Consider the following 23,934-nt stretch of genomic DNA (forward strand, 5'->3'; position numbering starts at 1 on the left):
AGGTGAGCTTAAGCCGCTTGACGACGAAAATCTGACAGTGTAGGAAAGATCGTTCAAATTTTTTCAACAACTGCACTCTCTCCAACAACGAAATAGTGTAATCGTATATTATAGCTGTAATATATACATATGCACAACGTTTGCCATTATATATAATTAATAATGTCCATCGTTGCTTTAAAACACAATTGTTAAACGCTGAGTAACAATACGCCGGAAAGAAAACCGACGCTTATTCTCGCCCCGGGGTTATTCGTGACGGTGAAATATCACCCCGGCGTCATGGAAAGATACGGTCTTATCACCAGCATCGTGGGAAGAGGTAAGAAAACCCTTCGTTAACCCCGGATTTTATCTTTCTGCCATTTCTCACCCGAGGAAAATTGGCACGTGATTTGAAAAATTTGCGAGAAAGAAAACGTTGCATAATTTAATCAAATCCGCAAAGCTCTCTTCTCGATCTCTCTCTCTCTCTCTCTCTCTTTCATCAAACACTCAAACATCCGACTTCCCGGCAGCGGAGAAGGAAAATTCACCCCCGGAAAATGGCCTCCAGCAGCGGGGAAAATCCTCCTCGTCGCCGTTGCACCCGCTGCAAAAATGCAGTCCGACGAGACCGACGACGACGGATCAGCTCGTGAGTATCCTCGAGGAAAACGGCGGAAGGACCGATGGTCCTTCGAGCAGGAAACCGATTTGCCTGGAGTCCAAGCCGCCTCGACGACGAGAGTCAAACCCGATCGGAAACATCCTCCAGGTCCATCTTCAACGCGGCGGAGAAATCGCGGCGAAATACGGAGGCGTTGGAAGCTCCGCTGGCAAACAGAAGATACCGAGACCCGCCAACGCCTTCATGCTCTTCGCTAACGAGTGGCGGAAAAAATTGGCCATACAAAATCCTAGGGAGTCGAACAAGGACATCAGTGTCAGGTTTGTACGAAATATGTACGGTGTATCGCATTGTTGGCGAGGTTGACCGTTCTTCTCGTTTCAGGGCCATTCATGCGATACAATGTTGCGCGGTATACGATCCAGAGTCATTTTATTCGTCCCTGTTTTCCAAAGCTCGAGCAAATCTTGTTTTTTTATATCTATTTTATAAAAATTCTCTACAGATCTCGATTATCCAGGCACGTATTCTCGAAAGTTGTATTTAAAAATTTTGTACATTTCAAAGAGAGCCTTTTTCAAATCACAAATTACCGTATTGATGTCAAGTGATTCCTCGAAAATCGGTTGAAAATCATTTTAAAATCGTTCGGAACCGGAGAAGGTCGTTTAAAATAACGGTGAAGGGTGCACAAAATGACTGGATATCTTTGAAAACGAGATGATCCGAAATCGGTGAGATGATAAAAAGATCTTGCCAATATCGCTTGTCACTTAATCTGTGAGTGGAATAGATCCTCGGTTCTCGATAAGAGAAAAAATTTGATCACCGCACATCGCGCGATGAGGCTGCGGACAAAAGATTAGGTTTTTTTTTTTGAAAATATCGCGACGTCGATACCGGGACAAATTGCACATTGTAATAGCCGCAGCTGTAATCTTGAGGTGTTCGTAGTTCTACTTTGCAAGGCTGTAACAATGGCAGCGGAGTCTGCAGATATCTATGCAGATCTATTGTTGGATGACTTGACGAGATGAGCAATTAATCCCCTCAAGCGGGAATATAATTGCTCCCGATGTCTTCGGAGTCCTTTCAGACGACTTCTCGTTCCAGATTTTCCGCCGATGTGAATATTCCGGACAGGCTGTGACTCGCGGAATCTTAGGAGTTATATACTTGGATCGTATTATTGCACGGTTGGCATTTAGACGGCGGTTAATGACGCACGGAGCATGCCTTCGAGTAGCTTTGATCGTTCGCGTGGAAACGGTTCGACTAGTTTACTCGACAATCAATTAATCGGACTGTATCAATGGAACGAATCGATGTAATCGATACAGCCGAATTAATTCACTGGAACTAGATTTACCTTTCGCTCAAGCGTTAATTCGGTATTCTATATCGGGATCAGGGAGGACACTGATTTTCAACATTACACGGTAGCGCCGAAAGGTAAAAGCTGAGAAGTCGGTGGTCGAATGGAAATGTTTTACAACAACTGTGAGAAAAATCGATATTGTCATTGCAGGTTTTTGGATAAATTTTACGCGTATACTTGACGATATTTTCCCCTCTTTCGCCTGTGTGAAACGAAAGTTTCTTATCGCGTTCCGGCCGCGTCCGCAAAGATCAATCCACACCGAAGATAACGCGACGATACGCGCGATCAACCCCCCTAAAAAATGTTAAAAATAGAAGCTAAACAATCGCGTTCTGAGTGCCAAAGTGCAGAGTTAAACTCAGCCATAGTTTAGGGGGAAAAATGGATTTCTCTGTCAACCTTTCTCGCCCAACTTGACTAATTCCCAGTCTGGAACTGCATAAAAATTGTGCCAAGAAAACCTCTAAATTTTTCACCCCTTGAAAAGCGATTGCGTATGATTTTGGTCAACGAGTGGATTTTTGAAATCCGCTCGATCGCAAGGCGAAAGAAAGGGAATCGAAGTACCTACCAAATAAAGCTCACCATCGGGGTGAAAAATCGACATTGAATACTCGCGGCTGCAAAGCAGTTTCTCTGCTAATCACGCCGATGGTTACGCATGGGAATAAAGCCTGAAAAAATGTATGAGAAGCAGAGATTGAATCTTGGTAAGCCCCTCTGCAGCTTCCGGTTCCCTTGAACAACCGGAAAGAATGCCGTACAAATAAGTCTGTTTCGTACCCGACTTGACAATTTTGTTATTATCAGAAACGTTGTTTTTTTTTTTTTTTTGTCTATAAACTTAATTCCGGCTCAATGTGCGCGAAATTTTTCGTGCGCCAATTTTGAAAGGGAGAAAATTTCAAGTATACCGAAAGTCGTGACATGGGACTGGTATGTATGTATGTGTGTATGTTTGCGTGTGTACGTTGTGACAAGGAAATGAAAAAAGTTTTCTTTCACGGACCGGAGCGTAAAGGCAATGAGAACGATGGCAATCAACAGATGTTTGAATTTATAGGTTGGGCGTCTTGTGGAAGAACATGGCCAAGGGGATCAAGGAGAAATATTTCGCCCTGGCGCGGGAAGTCGATGCGGAGCACAAGCGGAAGTATCCCGGTGAGAAATTGCGCGCCTAACAAACTATAACAAAAGTATAATCCTGCCTATATTGTACAATATCTCACAAGTTCGTAACAATTGTCGAGCATTCTTAGTGTCGTTTGTGAACGTAAATTATAATTCGCGGTAGATAGTATGAGTGCGAAAAAAAAAATTTTTTTAAATGCAAAACTGTTTCGTATAAATTTCAAACGCGGTGTACGTATAATAGGTTTTACATATTTCGATTATATCGCGTACGTGAGCCTGAAATTGAATTCTTTGAAGAAAGGGATAATAAAAAATGAACGTAAGTCCCCGGGGTGATAATATCTTCTACTTCGTTTTGGAATATGACAAATACACTGAACAGGAAATTAGAATTTCACCCAGCCATGCACGGTTTGAAAGGAAATCAAAAGAAGTCTTAGATTACATATACAGTCTACGGTTACGAGGAAAAAAATGGTGTAAGAAAAATTAAAAAATAAAAAAAAAGAAAGAAATAAAACCGAAAGACGATCGATCAAATCCATAGTGCACACGGTGCTTGTCGAAAATTCAATATCTCAAATGCCTTCGGTAAATGGAAAATGGTCAACGTAATAAAAACCGACACTGCACGTCGAGTGCATGCAGATACGAGATACGCATAGGATATTACAAGCGTATACCGTAACACTAGATCAGAAACAACGCGTGTGACAAAGGGTGTTGCGAAGGGAAGTGAGAAAGGGATAAAAAAAAATTTTTTTTTAAAAAACCGTACACAGGTACGACGCAAACTCCATTGAAAAAAACAAAAAAAAGAAGAAAATGTAGAAAAGGAAAACGACCAACAAAAAAAAAAAACAAACAGGGTCCGACAACGGGGAAAAAAAGCACCCTGCAAAATCAATGAGATAAAACCGAAACTAGAAAACGAATAAAAAAAAGGGTTGTTGTTGTTCTTTTTTTTTTTTTTTTATTCTTTGACTCGACACATGCAGGAGTCGACGTGAGGCGGTTAGACGCGATCGCGACCGTCACCCCCTTCTGTACTGCAGAAGCCCTTTCCTCGTACGTATATCTATGTATATCTATGTAACTCACATGTCCTTCCACACACACACACACACGCAGCAACACACAGAGTCCTCCGTCGATCCGCAGGCGGTGATCCGTCTCGCCTAACGTAACGATGATCTTGGCGGGGGAGGGAAAGGCAAGGGTGGAGGAGGGTTTGATGCGAAACGAGTGGAAAAGGTGAGGACGGAAGAAGAATGGTGGGAGGAGGGCGAGGGGGAGGGAGGGAGGGCCACTGCGAAGGGTGTCGGATCGAAGTGCATGGCATAAGGCAACAGAGACGTCAGACCCTCCTAGGCACTGGGTATTAAGGTGGAAACGCACACATAGACGGAGAAGGCGGTAGGGCAGGGGGCGACGTTCGACGAGGTGAGGACTTCCCCGAAGGGTAGGTGGGGTCGCGGCGTTGGCGAGAGAGAGAGAGAGAGAGAGAGAGAGAGAGGGAGAGGGAGGGAGAGAAGGGCCGGCGCACATCGACGTGGATAAGCCGAGTGGCGAGGGGCGCGGGGGCGGAAGAGGGAAGAGGGCGACGGTCGAAGGTATTGATTGCGTCGCGGCGTCCCGGCGTCGCGGTTTTAAGGCCGCAACACGGCGAAACGTGCGCCTACATCGTCGTCACCTAGATTATATACGGGGTGTACCCTGCGGTACGGCGTGTCAAGCGTAACGGACGAAACGTGGCAAAAGTTGATTATAATTACTATTGCTTGGATGCTTGACGCGTTAGAAGTGTAACATTGATAACAGCACGGCGACGTTGGATGTAATTTTACATGTATTGTAGAAAATGAACGAAGACAACGGTAGCGGCTTGTTGTTTGTTATCGCGACGCGTGCTTCGACGACGGCGTATACGCGTGCGTATGCATACGCAACTTACGCACGTATGCATAGACGACGCACCGTTGGAACAATCTCTCCCGACTCGCCCGCATGCCGCGTCCCTTCGAATTCCGCGTCGGACGGAGCGCAGCGTCAGGTAATTAGGCTGATACACCTACATGCGCGTAAAGACTTATACGCCTATCCGCATACCCTCCCCGTCGCGTTACACGCAGCGTTCGGGTTCAACGGACATCTGTCATTACGGACGGCTTCGGCCGGTCTAATCGCGCGACCGTTCCGCGTAGTAGCCTCGGAGGCGACGCGACGGGAGGAAGGATGGATAACGGAAGAGAGCCGAAAGCTCGACGGCGTCGCGGCAAGGCCGCCGGCGCAGTAGCCGCTGGATTCGTCGTCAGGTACGCGGCGTCGCCTTTCGACGTCGACCCTAGTCGCGGGGGACACGCAGTCCGATCCCGCCAGCCCGCGACCCCGAGTCGAAGGGGACGAAGGGACGCTCCTCGGTTCCTCGGCGCGAAAACGCGATGACACCCGATCCGCGTGGCACTCAGGGGATGCAGACACTCGCGATATTCCTCTTATTCTTCTTCTTCACCTGAGAGGATTGTGCCGAAAGACGAACGGACGGATAAATAGACGTAGGGACGGACGGACGGATAGATAGATAGATAGATAGATAGATAGATAGATATATAGATTGAGGGAGAGAGAGGAAAGGAAGGAGGGAGGGCGGAGGGTGAAGAGGTGGCGCTTTGCGGAAACGGGGAGGAGCGGAGTTAACCTGCTGCACTTTTTTGTCGAGCTGCGATTGTAAAAAAATCCGCGCGCGTTTATTGACGGGTTGCTTTACCACCTGCACGCGGGGCATCGACTAACGTAACACCAGGCCAAGAGGGAGCGGAAAACTAGACGGAATAATTCCGGTTGTTCGACACCCTGTTTGTTATTTTTGTTGTACGATAAGCCGGGCGCGGAGGGGACGGTGATAGGTGGTTTAGTTTTTCTTGTTTTTTCTTTTTTTTTTTTCACCAAACTCTTTTCGCGAAGAACTATAATATTGCAACGCGACACGGGATTTACCCTGTTACTATCATGGATGGATGAGGCCTCGATTCGAAAGTGGTTTTTCGTCAAGAGGAAACGGAAGAAGAGGATGAAAGAATCGACCTTCATTATCGTCGTACGCACTGGCGTAAACACGGATCGTATAACCTGACCGATAGAATTATTGTTATAAAATGAAGAACTTGTGCAGATACACGTACTAATCGAACTATATAAACGTATAATGGAACACCGAACAATTTTATCCGAAAATTGAATTATACCGTACATATATATACATATGTGTGTGTGTATATGTACACGTATACCCATATGGCATGTATTGCTGTAAGAAAAAGTAATAACACCAATGATAATAACAACGGTAATAAAGTTCGTTTCGTCTGACCTGAACGTGTGACAATCGTGTCAAAGATTTGAAAACACGATGCAGGGGATATTTGTTAAGAGTAAGGAGTACGATCGTTTCAGTAACGATAAACATTTAACGGACCAACACTCGGAAGAACGATCAACTCCGCTCGGACGAATAATAATAGTGTTAAATTTTAACCATTATTGTTACACCGGGTGTCGACGCTTAAATACACCTGATTCATATTCCATGTGACTCGTGAGCAGCTAATTGCGCGACAGCGATGCGTTGCGTCTGTTAATTTCGCAGCTGTCATTTGAAAGATCGTTTTAAACGGACAATAAAAAAAAAAAACGCGAGTATAAGAGGAGAAAACTTCCCGCCAAGCAGTTGACCGATTTTTGGTCTTCCTTGTAAAATATATGTACGTATACACGTATGCGTGTACAGTTTTTTTTCTTTTCGTTTGTGGCCAACTGCTCCGTTAAGTAGGAGCGAGTGATAAGAGGCAGAGAAAGCTGTGCGAATAGGAGAAGCGGGAGTATTGAGAGAAAAACGGAGCGAAGTAAATTTTGAATTTCGAACACGAGAATGCATCCGCGCTGTTTTTGTTTGGGTGAAATTTATAAAAATCGAAGGAGAAATATTTAGCTTGCGTAAACACAGCCGCGTATCCTGTATATCCGCGTGTAAAATACGGTTTTTAAAAATTGGATAAAGACAATATATACATATAATTAGGCGGTAGTGTACACAAAAAAAAAAAAAAAAATTAATAAAGTAAAAAAGGATATACACTTTGGTCTTCCCTTAAAGAGTTACGAATACATTATATAAATACATACGTGCGTGACCGAGAATATATTGAGCAAGTGTTTGAGAGAAGAGAAGAGAAGGAGTGAAAGAAGAAAAAAAAAAAGAAAGAAAAAGTAAACAATCGAGGAAACATAATTAAGAACACTGCAACGTTTAGAAAAGTGGCCAACGTTATAACTCTTCCATGATAAATTATAGAAAAATAACCCTAATAATTGTCTAAAAGTATATATAATATAATAATCCAAAGTAAATCAAAGTAAAGTAAGAGGAAGAAAAAAAAAGACAAAGAAACAAACAAATTTTAATAAATGTTTTTGAAACGTGTAGAGAATGAAACGGTTTCTGTTGTTTTTTCGAATATAAAAATTTGAAGGTAAAAAGAAAAATTGTTACAGACATATAATTGGTCTAAATTATTGAATATAAAATCAGAATACAATATATGTATACATACATATTATATATATACATACATACATACATATATATATATATATATAAATATCTATACACTGTGCTAATAAAATAACGAAAAAAAAAAATCATAGTGACACTAATAATAAAACGAAGCTAAAGGAAAGAAAGAAAAAAATGAAAAGAAAACAATCGCCTGGACCGAAGTAAATCAAAATCATTCCGTACTCTGTGCGCCATATAATATTGCAATATACATATATGTGTATAGTGCAGAGAAGGTGAAAAAGATGGATTGCTGCAACTACGTGCAGCCTTACAACAGTGGCACCGGACACTTTTACCATCAACAAAATCATTTCTATTATGAAAATATGAACGCGTACGCGTCCTACAACGGCAGCATGACTCCGGGATCGAATGCGATCGAAACAAACGTCCGATACAATCGACTACCACCTGCATATCCGACAGGTAGATGAGAACCATTCCGTTCGTTTCACCTATTTTCGTACACACACACACACACCACACACACACTGACAATGAGTAGCGTAGCCTGCACTCGCTTTATCATACCTGCACGACAAAACTATCCCGCAGTGGAAATTCCGCACTGCACTTACACTATCATCGTGCGTGTAACATCCGACGCACGTGCGACTGCGTCCTACGGGATGGCCACACACCTGGAAAACCTGGAAAACCTGGAAACGTCAGGGAAGTTTTTTACTTGGTCATGAAAAGAACTTAAAATATCGGTTTTCTGCCATGGGAATCAGAAATGATTTATCGACGCAACAAGGTTAATTTTTTTTTCGTCGGGAAAAGAAATTAGCACAGACTGACGTTTTTTCTACAATTATATTTATCTTCCAATTCGAATTGAATTTTAACCGAGCACAGAGTCGATAAGCCGATTCGATAACGATTCAGGGTTCACTAACTAGGAGTGGGGAAATGTCTGGGAAAAGTGGTTCTCAGGTCCTGGAAAAGCCAGAAATGTCGGGGAAATTTTCAACTTGGTCACGGAAAGCAAAGTGAAAATATCGGGGTTCCGTCTTCTGTCTGTAACCGAGTTTACTTTTTTTTCGTCGAGAAAAGAAATCAGCATAAACTGACGTTTTTTCTACAATTATATTTATCTTCCAATTCGAATTGAATTTTAACCGAGCACAGAGTCGATAAGCCGATTCGATAACGATTCAGGGTTCACTAACTTACCAGGAGTGGGAAAATGTCGGGGAAAACTGGGGCTTAGGTCCTGGAAAATTTAGAAATGTCGCGGAATAGTTTTCCCAAAGATTCGCGGCCACTCTGACTCCGAATGCGGTATTCGCCTCGCACGAATAAAGTACGTCTTCGTACACCTGTTCGTCCGTGCGATATCCTGCGTGGGTGTTGGTGGGTCTGCAGGCCGACAAACACTCGCTCAGCTGGCTGCAGCGTAACAACGCTGCCGCACGATCCATACACCTTGGATCCATACCGCCCCATCTCGACGCCCGCAAACCCTTATCTTCGCCGTTGACCCAGACGTCGGAAATTTATTCTCCTTCCATTTACCCCGCGCGAGTTATCGTCGACTCAGCTGCTTGCGTGGATGCGGAAGTTTCGAATTCCTCCGCGTTACGCCTTACTTCTCAACTTTCCTCCGATGCCTATCGATAGATTATAAGAATTCCGCGGGGCTTTTTGTTGAATTCACGTGGTCCGGTCAAATCTCCGGTGGAAATGACCACTGAGCTTATAATAATCGATGCCCATCGATCGATCGATTCGAAAAAAAATTATCGAACGCGACTCGCTTGAATCGATAAAAAGTTATCGATTGATCGATTGTTTCGTAGTCTTTTCAAACGGTGCATGCGAAACCGTAATTTCGTAAATTTCGAAATGTAGTCTTAATTACGAAAAAGTTTTTTCATGACTTGTAGTTTCGTTTAAGATAATTTTCAATTCCAGGTGAAAATATTCATTTATATTTCAATTATTATACATCGGATAGGTATTTTAGTAAGTAAGACAATGGTGATAATTGGTACGTTAATCACGTAAATTGATATTGATATTGATATGAATCGTTCATGGGAATGAAAAACAAAAACCGATTGTTAGAAAAAATAATCGATTATATCCGATTAATCGATTAGTTTTGGTCCTTCTTAATCTTGTCGCGCCTACAGTTTGAAGGCTGAAACTGTTCCAATGCGAGTGTAATTCCTCTTTGTCGTAATTTAATTGTTGAAATTTACTCCATCGGTAGTTATTGACCTCCAAAATTTGACAAATCGTTGGATTTGTGACTTTCCGTAACGCGATGCCGCCTTTTTTCTATTTCCAAAAATTTCGGTTACCACACCACACGATTTTTTTTTAACCAAATTTACGCACCAGTCGATTCACTTCGCGAAGTCAGTCGGTCAGACCGGAACGAAATGATGCGAGAAAGCTTGATCACCCGCAACATCGCGGCTATCCAATTATCGTAATATCCATTATTGACCCACTGCAACGCGTCTCTGAGTTTCTACCCGGTACGTTGAACGCGTGCTAGCAGCACCGATACGACGGTAAATTATTCGCCGTAGAAGATTCGCGTATGCGGTAGAACTCGTCGCGTCTGGACGAAAGTTTCATTAAATCAATGACAAAACCCTCCTCGCTATGGTCCGTTCGACAGAAGATGTACAGCGTGTGAAATTCATCCCCCTCGATCGGATTATCGACGAGGGCAGATTTCATGCGAAAAGGGTAGAATGGTACAAAGGGAAAATAGTGGTGAACTAACGAGAAATTTTACCACGTGCGCTGACACAGCGAATTCAGTCCTGAATCACAGGAGCTGGGAAGTATTTACAAGACACGTGATGCTCGCTTTGCCAATAATCTGACGCCTAGCCAACTCGGTATAGTCGAAGAACGAATGTCTCCCCCGGCATATCGATAAGTTCCGATGGTCAAAGGACACGGCAAGGTCGTTACGGGCTATTTTAGCTGGAAGCCCTAACGACTTCCGGATTCACCCTTAACGTCGAAGGCCTTGTTGCGTAAATGCATGCATGGGTTGCATGGGGTGGGGGTCGAAACTTGGAAGGGTTGTTATTTCGAAATTTCCAACATTCGAAAGGAAAATAACGAACGATGAATCGTTCAAAAATCAAGATTTCAACAAAACGACGAAAGAAGAATTGTTCAAAGATCAAGATTCCGAACAATTCTCTTTCGTTACCTTATTTTCTCACGTTTGAAATTCCGATACAACAGCCATTGGAAATATCGACCCTTTCAAGTTTCGAGCCCCGACCCGTTGCACCGCAGACGGAGAGTTTGTAAGAAGACGTAAAAGGACCGCGCCGGATGTACGTAGGTTGTTGAAAATGAAACGGGAGTATAAAGCGTTTCGTCGTATTTCAGATTACGTTTACAACCCGAAAGAGGCGAGGCTGCGAAAGGCGATGAGGGAACAAAGCAGGGAGCTTTCGCGGCAGTCGATTCTCCAGACGGCGATCGCCTCGGCGGCTTCGAGTGGAAACGGATCGGGGAGCGGAGCCGTGACGTCTTCGAGTTTCCTGAACCACCCCCTGAGCTGTTCCTCGTCCTCGACGGGAGGGACGGCTTCGCCCCTGCAAAACGGCAGCCCGTCGGTGAATTCCGGGCGTATTATCAACCCCTGGTTCCCCGTCGGCCCTGCCTCGTCGTCGGCGCATTTAAAACCCATTATCTCGCCGAGGGTGGGTACTCGATAGAATTACCGAACCCGGCATAAATTTCATCGGGCAAAACGTTGCGTCACGGAGCTTCAATTCTAAAACGCTCGGACGACGCCGGCGACGTGTTGACTTTCACTTGAATCCGATCCCCGTAACGCCTTTTCCACCACGGAAGCAGAACCAGTATATATATATATATATAATAATACGTGTGCGTATGTCGGGGTGGTCCAAAAAAATTCAAAATTTGTTTGTTTTCTTTTTTGTCAGTCACACGTTTAACAGTTATAGATCGAGGAAGTAAATTGCCTGTTATATTTTAGCTCTTAATGTTATTGTTTAGTGATTTCTGAACGCAATTTTTCAATTTCCACTTGATTAACACACGAAAATAATTTTAGTTGCTCATTAATCTTGTAGCTCGATAACGAGGCAATTTATACAAGTGCCCGAGGCATATTTTTGTAGAGAATTCAATGCTCTGCAATATGTGTCTCAAATAATTTTTTGGTAACTCAACTCTTTGAAAAATTATTCAAGGTTAAAGTTGAAATCATTGAAAAATTCGCATCTTTCGAGATTAACAGCGAAAATACTAGACTTATTACCAAAATGTTGTCGGTTTTTTTTTTTTTTTTCAAAGCATTTCGATTGATACAAATTCACGTCATTCAATTAATTTTCAACTTGAGCAAATTTATTGTACAATTATTACAAGCAATAATATGTAATTCATGTAATTCCACTTTGAAAGCGCCTTTTTTTTTTTTTTACCGAAAACATAAATTTGCTCTAGTTGAAAATTAATTGAATAACACGATTCTATAGCGGTTGAAATGCTTTACAAAGTAAAAAAAAAAAACAGACAATATTTAGTAATAAGTCTAGTAAAGACGAAGCTTAGCTTTTGAAAGAGTATAACTTTTGACAGAGTCAAGTCGTCGTAAAAGTATAAGAAACCTTTTTCGCGGAGCATTGAATTCTCTGCAAAAATATTTATCGGACATTTATGTACATTGCCTCGTTACCGAACTACAAAATGCAGATGTAACTAAAATTATTTTCGCGCGTTAATTAAATGGAAAATATTAACATCAGAGGCTCAAATTACAGGAGGGATTTCATTTTCTATTTCTACAACTATTAGACGTGCGATTTTGGGGAAAAAAAAATGCCCATTTTTTTGGACTACCGTAATAAATATATATATATATATATACACTTCTGCTGTCTCCCGGTTCATTTTCCAGTCCCGATTACACGTACAATGTCAAAAAACTCACGGTGTCAATAAAATTCCACACCGATTAGTGTGAAATTAAACATCATCGGATATTTTTCGTGTTACAATTTAACACCGAATTTCTAACATCGTGACACAAAGTCTGACTGTTTGTAATTTTCGTCCATCCTTCGCCGTTGCCCGATCTATCCGTATCCGCGTATATACGTAAGCGGTCCAACGACGTTCCGGCTCATCGTCACTTCTCGTAACTTCCAGATGATGGCGGCACACCAACGGACTTTGGAAAAGACCAAGGAGGCGATGCGGAAGCAGGTGGAATGCGCGGCTTCCGGCGTTTTCTCCTCCGGAGGTGCGGCCAACCCCTCATCGGGTTCCGGGTACCCCGGAGAATTTGGGAGTCGCAATTCCCCCGCGACTAGTGCCAACGATTACTGCATCATCGCCGAGTTTGGAGAAGGCCAGAAGTGGCATCCTTATCAGGTGAGTCCGGACCCTTGGACCTCGGTGCGATAACCGCAAGTAGCTTCGAGTCACCGACGTATCGTATTCGAGCCTCTGATTTCAGAGAAAAATACGACTGACAGTGAGTCAGCTGACACGACAGCTGACGAATGGTTCAGAAATTTCGAGCATAGGTCGATGCATTTTTCGGGATCGATTCGGCCAAGCTTGAATCCAGACGCGTGCACTGAGAGAAATTTTTATTTTCATTTCTTATCACCTCGTTTTTCGTAATTCCAACAATATTCAAACAGTTTTTTTTAACGATACCTGCCTTACTCAATTTTTCTAGTTACTGTAACAAATGAAATTTTTCTCAGTGCGCGATACGCGCTCGGAAAATCGAATCCCGAGACGCAGATCTGACGCGATTACCTCCGAACGAATCGTCATGTTGACTCTGCCACCCAGGGTCGAATAATTTGGGCACAAGTTTCGGGATCGGCGACCCCGAAAATGCGCGTGCAGGGGCGAATTTCGCGTCGATACAATGACTTCTATTATTTTAACCGGCCTTCTCTCGCTTTCCACGCCAGTCTGCAAGTGGGAGGAAGAAGCGCACGACGACCCTTAAAATTCAATATCGTGGTCACGGAACGAGAACTGTACATCGATTTAATTTTCAAACGCGCTGGACTAAAATTGTCCCCCGTATAGAAACGCGATAACGTGTACATTTGGACGTTCTCTCTTTCTTTTTTCTTTTTATTTTCAAGGGTTGCGCACGCGGTTAAAAATTGGTTTGTCAGTTTTGTTATTTCTCGTTCTTTTCATCATGGTCGACTTTCACCGGGGCTAGAATCACCATTTGTCTCTCGGGTTATGCCACGCGTATAATTGCGGTGTAATAAATTTAACGGTACCGCCTCTCCCGAGTAGGTACTAACGTAACATCGTACAAGATGACGATATTTCGGAAGCTCCACGTGTCAAAAGTGACGAGACGACGCCGACGAGCACAGAAGTAAAGTCTATGTACCAATTATACCCGTATGAACTGGGCGAAACGCGTTATGTTATTAGGTACGTATCGTCACAAGCTATATTTGAGACTGTAAATTCATTCTCCAACGGTTTTAAAATATACGCCCAGGTACGACACTGTTCACGGATCCGTCCGTTTATTTTTCGAGTTTAGACGTTACACTCGCTGTTTTATATTCATCGCACGTAGATGGATCATATACCGCATATACCACGTATACCTGTGCGCACAGGGCACAGTTATTGCTCCCATCGGTTCCTGAATTCCTCCAATTTGAAGAACAGTCGGTGGTTTTTTTTTTTTTTTTTTTTTCTTTGAGGTTCAGGGTTTTGAACACCGTGCGATCCATGGATCTGAAAACTAGATCGCGTTCTTCGTTCGTTAAAATTGGGTAGGGGTAAAAAATTACACCGACGATGAGAGAAAAATGTCGTCCAATCAACTTAATGCTCGTTCACGGGCGGCGAAATGAATATTTATTTCAGTCGATTCGAATTTAAATAGTCCAGCTAACCATTTTGTTAGACCAACAGATATTGAATTGACAGATATATGTTCTGAGTGTATAGAATTTCTGATTAATGGAAGGACTTTCATAGAAGGAAAAATCTTATTCGTAGAATTCAAAAACGTGATAAGTTCAAGTACAAAAAATTAAAAACACGAAAATTCGAAATACAGAAAATTCAAGACATGAACCAGCAAAATCGAGGATCTGTATACGATTTTATATTATCGAGAGGACTTCTGGCGATTCTAGAGTTTGGTATTCTGTATTCTGACCTTTCTAATCTTCGACTTCTCCATTTTTCCCCTCCCAAGATTTTTAATTTCTATGCATAAAGTTTTTGCCTCCTCAAAGATTCGATATTTCGATCCTTCGATTTTCCACCTTTCTACATATTTACCAAAACCATAAAAACCGACTCTCGTCAAGTACCGATCTCCTACACGACGTATAATATATACACGCAGCGTATAATCTACGAGTCCTGCGATGAGAAACGGTGGTTGAAGAACTATGGTTTGTCTGTTCCAAGAACGGAGGGAATCCTTATCACGGTCGAGGAGGAGCCGCGATGCCAAAGGTGGGCCTACATCCGAACGCAAACGTTCACGGACCTTGGACACAGTTCTGTGGTCTCCCTCTGCGTAAGTACACAGTATGGAATTCCCCTTACATTCGGCTAGATACGTTACGTACATCAAAGTATGTATTTTGTCGGAGTTCCGCAGTTCGATAGAAGTCAACGTACGTTCAGTGTTGTACGCGTTACACGTATTACACGAAGTGGTTACGATAGATAAAATAACGTCAGTGCTGCAGTTCGGTGAATAAATAATCGAAGTTACTACCTACGGGCATATTGACGCCGATTTATTGCAGAGACGTCGGCCGTTCAGAACCCGGTGATACGGCCATCGAGACAGATGGTTTTCCTCCAGGAACAACAGAGTCAACACTGCAACGCCTTTACCGACGAAATGCAAATGTCCTACGTCCAGGCCAAGATGGAACCAAATCACAGGCTGCATCTGGCGTATTCCGGCCAAGGGGATCCTCAGGTAGACTTAGAGCATATTAATATTTACGGTTATGGGGGTAGTTTCACCTATCGATGACGTTTTTTTTTTTTTTTTTTTATAATTTCTTCGTTTTTCATTATAAAATTTACTCGACAGCTTGAGAAATTTTTCGCACGTAAAGTAAAATACCGAACATTTATTTTGTTCTTTTTTTTATGGTAAATTTCGCTGGTATTGCCGCCTGAAGTTACCTCTGAAGTATTAAATTTTAACCTTCAAGTATTTGAAAGAAAAAAAGAAAGAAATTATTAAAAAGTACACTTGTCGCTATAGCCTGAAGCAGAATTATGCAAATTCGATAAAAAAAAAAAAAAAACAGCAAAATGGCGAATCCTCGAAATTTTCGACCTCTGTTTCTTCGATCTAAATTGTTGAAATAACGGATTGAATATTGATAAATAATTTTGATGGTACTTCAGGCTATCGCTATACACGTGCAGAATAAGCCATAAAAATTTAAGCTCGATAAGTGCAATAGCTTTTCTTTTTTTTTTTTTTTTTCTCTTGTAGAATGTCAGTCAGATTTAAATACACGTATGAGTAACTTCGGGCAGTCGTACCGTCGAGATCTATCGTCAAAAACGATGAAAACAATTTTCCGTGTTAGTTTATAACTTCCTCTATTACGTGTAAAAAAAATTGAAATTATTAAACAAATTTTACCTCGAAAAGAAAAGAAAATTATCAAAAAAAAAGTCACAGAGTTTGGCGACTACCCTTTTACACGTTCCGCCCCGATTGAGGGTTGATAAAAATTGGCGACGCGTCAGTCTGAAACAATGCGACACGATATGTTAGAAAGTAGGTAAAATAGACGATTCTCAAATAATCGACTCGCAATATCGTTAATAATTCGCATCAGGTAAAAGCTTCCGTATCGCCGGCGCAAATGCAGCAACATCAGCAACAGCAACAGCAACAGCAGCAACATCAGCATCGGCTCCAGCACGAGGAGGTTAACGAATGCGGCGAAGCGTCTCAGGTTTGGGATTCGGAAGCGACGGCTGGATCATCCTCCGGTGTGGCGGGCGTCTCGAATATCATCGACGATCAGACACCTCAGGATCAGGACGAGGAGGACGGTTCTCGGCAGACTAGCGAGGTCCGGGAAGAGGCGGCGAGGCAAAAGCCGATAAACGGCAACAAGCAGCCGCTCCCGGGTTTCCACCAGGCGTTCGGCTCGACGGAAATCGGCCGTTTCTCCAGGTCCGAATTCTTCGCGAACATGGTCGGCGACGGCAGCAACGTAAGTAGCAACAGAGGTAATCCTCAGCAGCAGCAGCAGCAGCGGCAGGTTTCCCCCGACTGCGATTTGAAAGGCAACGCGATCGGCCGATCGTCGTCCGCTTTTTTCAACTCGCAACAATCTAACCATCATGGCCCGGGTGTCAGCAGCTTCGGTAACATAAATAACTTTGGTAACGTCGCGCTTGCCGCCTATTACAACGACATACGAAGCCCCGCGAATCCCGTCGTCGCGAACCCTCGCTGGCACAGTCCTTACGTTGGCGTTATAGGTAGCGAAATTTAACCGCGAATGTTGCACGTTGTAGATGCGCCGTAATTATACATTCGTATATATATATATATTATATAAATTACATTATATACATACGTATATAGTGAATTATTCCAATTGTTATATGAAATTCGTATACTACTATTACCATTATTATTATTATTATTATTATTATTATTATTATTGTTGTGATTATTATCGTCATTATTACGGTCGTTGTTGATATCATTGTCATTATCATTATTATTGTTATTGTTGTTATTATTATTACCAATGCGAATATTTTCATCATCTTGCATATGTTGTGTACGTATGTATATACGATATATTATTTATATACGTATATATTATGATATATATGGGTGAATATCGATTGATTATAGGATACATATACGTACATATATATGTATATGTACGTACAATCCAATGATGTAATATGTGACGCGGAAGAAACAATAACAACAATAATAACAATATTCGATCGATTTTCAAGCCATTATCAGAATAAATACACATATAATATATACATAATATATATGTATATATATACTATACGCATGATATATTAAAAGAGTGAGAGAAATGAAAAAAAAAGGAAGGAAAAAAGAACAGAGCAAAGAAAAAGTACGTGTGAGAATATATAGATATAATAATCGAGAAATTTCAATTAGTTATCAAAATTGTGCCTTTGGATGGACTGGATATCTTAAGTATTATTATTATGATTATCATTATTATTATTATTATTATTATTATTATACTTATTTCATTCTTCATCATCTGCTATGTATATGTATATGTATACATACATGTAGCATTTACCTGTGCCATGGTCTTTACTGTAATATTATTCCTGTATTTGTTTGAATACTACATAACCTATTAGGTAATATTATTCTTATTCTTACTGCCATCTTCATTATATCACCGTATGATTATTCAGATTATCATTATTAGCAACATCATCATCGTCATCGTCATCATACTTGATCATTGATCGTACCACTACTATTACTACTATTACTACTATTAATATCGATACCACTACATACTATTATTCTTAAATATAGACAATTAATTAGCATAATGGGAGTTAACCGATAGACATCCACCTGTTATGTCTCGGCATTTCCATTGTAGGTATAAAAACGCACTTACATACATATACGTATCATACGTTCCAGCGCTATCTACCTATCTGGAAACTTAATTAAATTATCGATTATGTCTCGTAGAAGTATAGGTGTACACATACATACATACAGAGTTAAATTTCTAACGACTGCACGCTCCGTCGTTTGATAAATTAAGTCTAACGCGCACGCGCTACGATCCGAGATTATCAGTTTGCCAGGGCGGCCAACTGTATCTGACCTCAAAAACTTTGACAGTTGCGAACTGGGCACAGCTGCCACCGACAGTGGTAAAAATTTTTTAGGTTAGACAGTTGGTCACCCTGGCAAGCTGTTAGTCTCGTATCGTAGCGCATGCGCACTGTAATTTAGCAGACTCCGGACGATACGGTCATTAGGGATTCAAGACTAGAGGAAAAAGAAAAAAAATTTCTTCAAAACTGTCCTCACCGTTATAAATTCTTCCATATACACACAGCATAGATTCGTTATATAACGTATTACGTGTGCATCGTAAGTAGTTTAATGTAACACGTATGGTATATACGTGTATACATACCTATAAGTAGTACGTGGTGTATAGATGATCCTTTTACAATACTTTTACAATAGTTGTAAATAGAAAGGTTCATCGATTTTTTTTTTTTTTTTTACCGTTTTATGAAAAAAGGAAGGGTAGAAAAAAACAAATGTTTTACGGAGAAGAATTAAATAATCTTTGAAAGTCGATTTTACATCGAAACTTTGATACACGATCGCTAATATAACAACGTAATCCAGTACTTATTTGTATATGTCACAATTGGGATTACAGCAGCCCGAGGTATATAGATAGGTAGATAGACGGTTACGTGGATAGATAGACAATTACCCATACCCGTATGATATAAGGAAAATAATAACGATAATAACAACAATGATAACTTATTCAAAACGAAAAAAAATAAAAAGAAACAAAAAAAAAAAATACCAATAATAACTATTCTATGCCAGTATATAATAGCAAAAAATGATTATTATTATATATGCATATATACATAACACATGTATATACATATATATATATATATATTAAATTTTTAAAAACATAATTGAAACAAATCAAACTTTAACAATGCATGCATGTGTATTGTCTCGTACGTTACGTATTATTATATTATACACATAAAGATAATCAAAAACCAAAAATAAAAAAAAAACTATACCAAAAAAAAAAAAAAAAAAGTTGATAAAAAAAAAGTAAGAATTCTGTATATGTTAACAACTTGTCATTGTTAATATATTGATATATAAATTAATATTATTCATTATTGAAATGATTAAATATGTGATATTGAGTAGATATATTATATATACATATATTATAATACGATATATAGATTCATATTACGTGAATGTTATTATAATAATAATTCTAATAATAATAATAACAACAACAATAATATAGGCAATTATATATATATATATATATAGAGTACCGCAGAGGATGATAGAGGAAGGATTATATATCTTGTGAAAAGAAATTCAAAAAAATATCTACATGTAAGCATGTATAAACGAAAGTCCTATATCTATAACAAACGTATGATTAACGAGAAAGAAAGACGAACAAAAGGAGGAAAGAAAGAAAAAAAATTGGAAAAAAAATCCAAAAATCCAAAAAAAAAAAAAAAAACGGGGAGTTTTGAAGAAAATTATAAAAAAAAGGAATCGTTAATTTATCATTATTCGTAAAGATTCATGCTAGATCGATCACCCATCACGTACCTATAATGGGACCAAAAATTTAATTTACCTTCGCATTTCCAATGCCCATCATCGTCGCATGTTCGTCGTATAAATATGACATGACTTATATAATTATAATCACATTACGCTGTCATTTTTATTCCTTAACAATTGTTTCACTTCTTGTCTTATTATTTTCATCTATCCTTTCTTACTGCTTATAAGTTATTAGCCGCAATAATTTCATACGAGTTTTTACTTTTTTTTTTTTTTTTTCAAATTTCATCGAAAGCCGATGTAGCGGGTAATTATTTTCGTCAGGATTTCACAAAAGAAAAAAAACAAAATTTAATAAACCCGACCCGGAAATATCACACTAATTAAATTATGCATATCGTCAATTTTCCCGCGACTGCGTAATCTCGTACTTTTCTCATTCTTTTTTTTTTTTTTTCTTGTTCTTTTTTGTGTCAACTATGCTTATGACGAATTTATGCTATTCCGCATTCCTTGTATCCTTACAAATATACATCCTATAATTGAGCTTCGTCATTCGTATATAATATATCATTCTAGCTTTTAATTTAATAGTTCTTTGTTAAATTAATATATATAAAAGTTGATCTCACGGTGAAGTGGAATAAAAATTCTAACAACTATAACTTCTCATCGCATTATAAATATACATTATATACGTCCATGTAGAATTTTCTTAAAAACCATAAACAAAGAAGGAACGAAAAGAAACAAAAAAAATAAAAATCACTCGGACGCAATTTTTTCTTTTCTACCGCGTGTGCAAGCGATAATTTTTTCAGTGCATAAACAGACGAGACAAAAAGTATACACGCGGATACAAAAACCCCGAGTAACGATTTCGTTACGATTTCAATTTTCCTGATCTTATCACTGAATCTGCTGTCGTAGCTTCGCGAATAAAAGATTCAACTCCGTTTATCCCAAATATCGATTTGTCTGTAGATTACAAAACTGTGTCATCGAGACGTTTTTATAGATTTCACTCATTGTCAGTTGCACGTCATGATGTTCGGGATTGATGTTCTAATTCATATCTCTGTAATTATTACTTGCGATACTCCAGAAGTAGTATAAAAGAAATGAAACCAAGAGTTGATGAAAAAAAAGTAAATAAATAAATAAATATATATATATTATACAATTATATTAAAAGATAAAGTTAGATGAAAATTTAAGAAAGTGAAGCACTTCCAGTTACTTAATTATTCATAATTCAACCGATAAAATTAACGCTCGATCGTTTCCGTATGAAATACACATTATATAATATGATAAACCGCAGAATATAGAAGTACAATGAATGAATGTTTGTGTAATCGGTAAACCGCATTTATAATAATCCATTAAAAAACAAAACAAAAAGAATTACATGGAATTAACTATCTGAATTTATTAAACGTCAGTTTGTTTTTTTCCTTTATTCCGTTCTTATTTCTACAATCCTAGAAGCCTTTGTTTCACTGCAGGAGATAAACGCTCGATCTTAATAATATATAATATTCAGATTTCAATGAAATACAGACAAGAAAACAACATCGATCGAACGATTTTCTCTCTCAGAGTCAAATAATTCCGTAATTACAATGAACGAAATAATATATGCAAATTATAAATTACCAATTAGTCGATTCACGAAAGTTAATAATAACGGTAATTAACTCATACTTTTTTCGTTTCATAGTCACGAAAACGTTCCGCTTCTCTTCCAATTCATTTCATTTATCCACTTATCGTTGTAGTTAGTCAAGTTCATCGCCAAAGATTCAAGGCTGAGTAGAAATAAATTTATCCAGATATTAACGATAGTAAACCGACATGGGGAAAATGCATTCAAACTTCCTATAAAATATAACGACGAGCGATTCAAAATTATGGAATTATTCATCGAATACTCGCGCTTTCTGCACATTGCTTGAAATATTATTATTATTATTGTTATTGTTATTATTTGACGAATTCCTTCACCATAATTGGAACTTCAATTTTTTCGTTGTCTAATCAATCGAAAAAATTGTTCGTAGCGTAGTGTTAATTAGTCTCTTGTTATACTAGTAATAGATCGTGTTTTTTGAGCTGTAGGATAAACCAATCAGTTTTCTTTTTTCATTCTTTTCTCTATGTATTACTTTATTGTTGTTCTACTTTTGTATAATCTTAATATCATCGTTAATTCTTTTGACAATTGCTTAAGCGTAAAATAAACCATTTTCTTACTTTCGTTTTATTGTAATACGGGAATTGATTGACGCATGATACATTCAATTGTGGATTCTTCGTCATTTGAGAAAAAATCCAAAATTCTAGCGACTCGGATCATAGTCGATCGCTCAACGATGCTAATACAGCATCACTACTAGCGATCTCAGAGGATTTGAATTTACAGACACAAACACACTCAACACACCTAGTCACACGATTACGACCGTCTATCACTCTGTTCAATTTTGAATAACACACGTGAAGGGAACTCGGACAAACACAATGTTAATCAAACACGACACCGTCGTCGAGAAATTTCTAATACTTCTAATACGCGAGAAGAAAGAAGTAATTTCCACCAATAGTAATGAATGAAAATTCTCTATTCTCTCGCTCTTTCTCTCTCCGATATTTATCATCGCTATAAGATTTATAATTTTTGTTCAAATATTCGCAAGTTTAATTTTTGTTATAAACAGAATTTTCGGTTAATATAATATCGTTAGTTAATATTGTATCCGCATTATTGTTCGTCTACTAAACGTATGTTTTTTTTTCTCTTCTTCTTCTTCTTCTTCTTTTTCTCTTTCCTGCAGTAAAAAATGTATCTATTTCAAGCGCTTACACGTTACACTCAACGATTGATCGATTGTACGAAAAGACGTGTACCGTTTTCTGCATCGTTTGTTAATTGCAAAGAAATTCATCTATTTTTAAGATCGATTGAACCGCCATTTTCGATACATAAATAACGGAGTTTAAAATCTGCCAAGCGTTTTTTTTTTTTTTGCTCGGTTCTTTTTCAAACAAATCGGTATCCTTTTCCCCCCAACTTTCTCACTGCTGTCAGAGTAAATTGTTGTTTTCATAAGGATTTTGTGTCGTTTGAAATTAAAAACGAAAAAAATTTCCAAATTCTGCAAGTTCATTCACAAATTCGCCCGGTTAGACAAAATCATCGGTAACTTTGAAATACGTATAGGTATTATATATATATACGTAGATAATTCCAGTTATTACAGTTGTTCCGTCGGCGTGGCTCGATAAATCATTTTCATATATATCTATACATATATCTATGTACTATTGTTCTGAAAGTAGGTACATGTAAATATGTACTGTGATAGATTTGATCGGTACGAGGCGTTGGAGTTTAGGTGAAATTTTCGCGGATATGTATACAAGTTTCTCAGGCGCGTTATATTTTATATCTTACCATGGCAAGTGGCGATCTTTTCGTACAATTGAACAATACGATATACGATACGGAACATCGGATTTTCGAAAGCCAATTTAACGAGCGTATATAAACTGCAAAAACATTTCAGACTAATTATACGCGTTATAAACACACACACATATATATATATATATATATTAAACAATAATATGCGGATATAATTAAACCCTGTATTCTGTCAGATAACAAACAAAGAAAACAAACAGCAACAAATCTTCCTCCGATATTATATAAGAAATATCCAATTAGGAAAATAAAATTATTACGGTGGAAGATGTGTTATATTATTACTATTACTATTACTATTATTACTATTATTATTATTATTATTATTATTATTATTATTATC

General features: G+C 39.1%; 2 protein-coding genes across 2 annotated transcripts; both read left to right on the plus strand.

Moving 5' to 3' along the window:
* The first annotated feature begins 282 nt into the window (after window positions 1–282).
* On the plus strand, window positions 283–3,172 carry LOC124187908 (transcription factor SOX-3-like). The gene is made up of 3 exons (XM_046580089.1): window positions 283–322; window positions 519–930; window positions 3,055–3,172. Exons 1-3 carry the CDS (start codon window positions 283–285, stop codon window positions 3,170–3,172), a joined length of 570 nt encoding a protein of 189 aa, XP_046436045.1.
* Window positions 3,173–7,781: 4,609 nt separating this feature from the next.
* LOC124176679 lies at window positions 7,782–17,620 on the plus strand. The gene is made up of 6 exons (XM_046558259.1): window positions 7,782–8,169; window positions 11,113–11,429; window positions 12,910–13,134; window positions 15,181–15,292; window positions 15,528–15,706; window positions 16,590–17,620. The coding sequence occupies exons 1-6, from the start codon at window positions 7,986–7,988 to the stop codon at window positions 17,256–17,258; spliced, it is 1,686 nt and encodes a 561-aa protein (XP_046414215.1). The 5' UTR covers window positions 7,782–7,985; the 3' UTR covers window positions 17,259–17,620.
* Window positions 17,621–23,934: the final 6,314 nt, after the last annotated feature.

Source organism: Neodiprion fabricii, chromosome 1 (genome assembly GCF_021155785.1).
Source record: "Neodiprion fabricii isolate iyNeoFabr1 chromosome 1, iyNeoFabr1.1, whole genome shotgun sequence".
Lineage (NCBI taxonomy): Eukaryota > Metazoa > Arthropoda > Insecta > Hymenoptera > Diprionidae > Neodiprion > Neodiprion fabricii.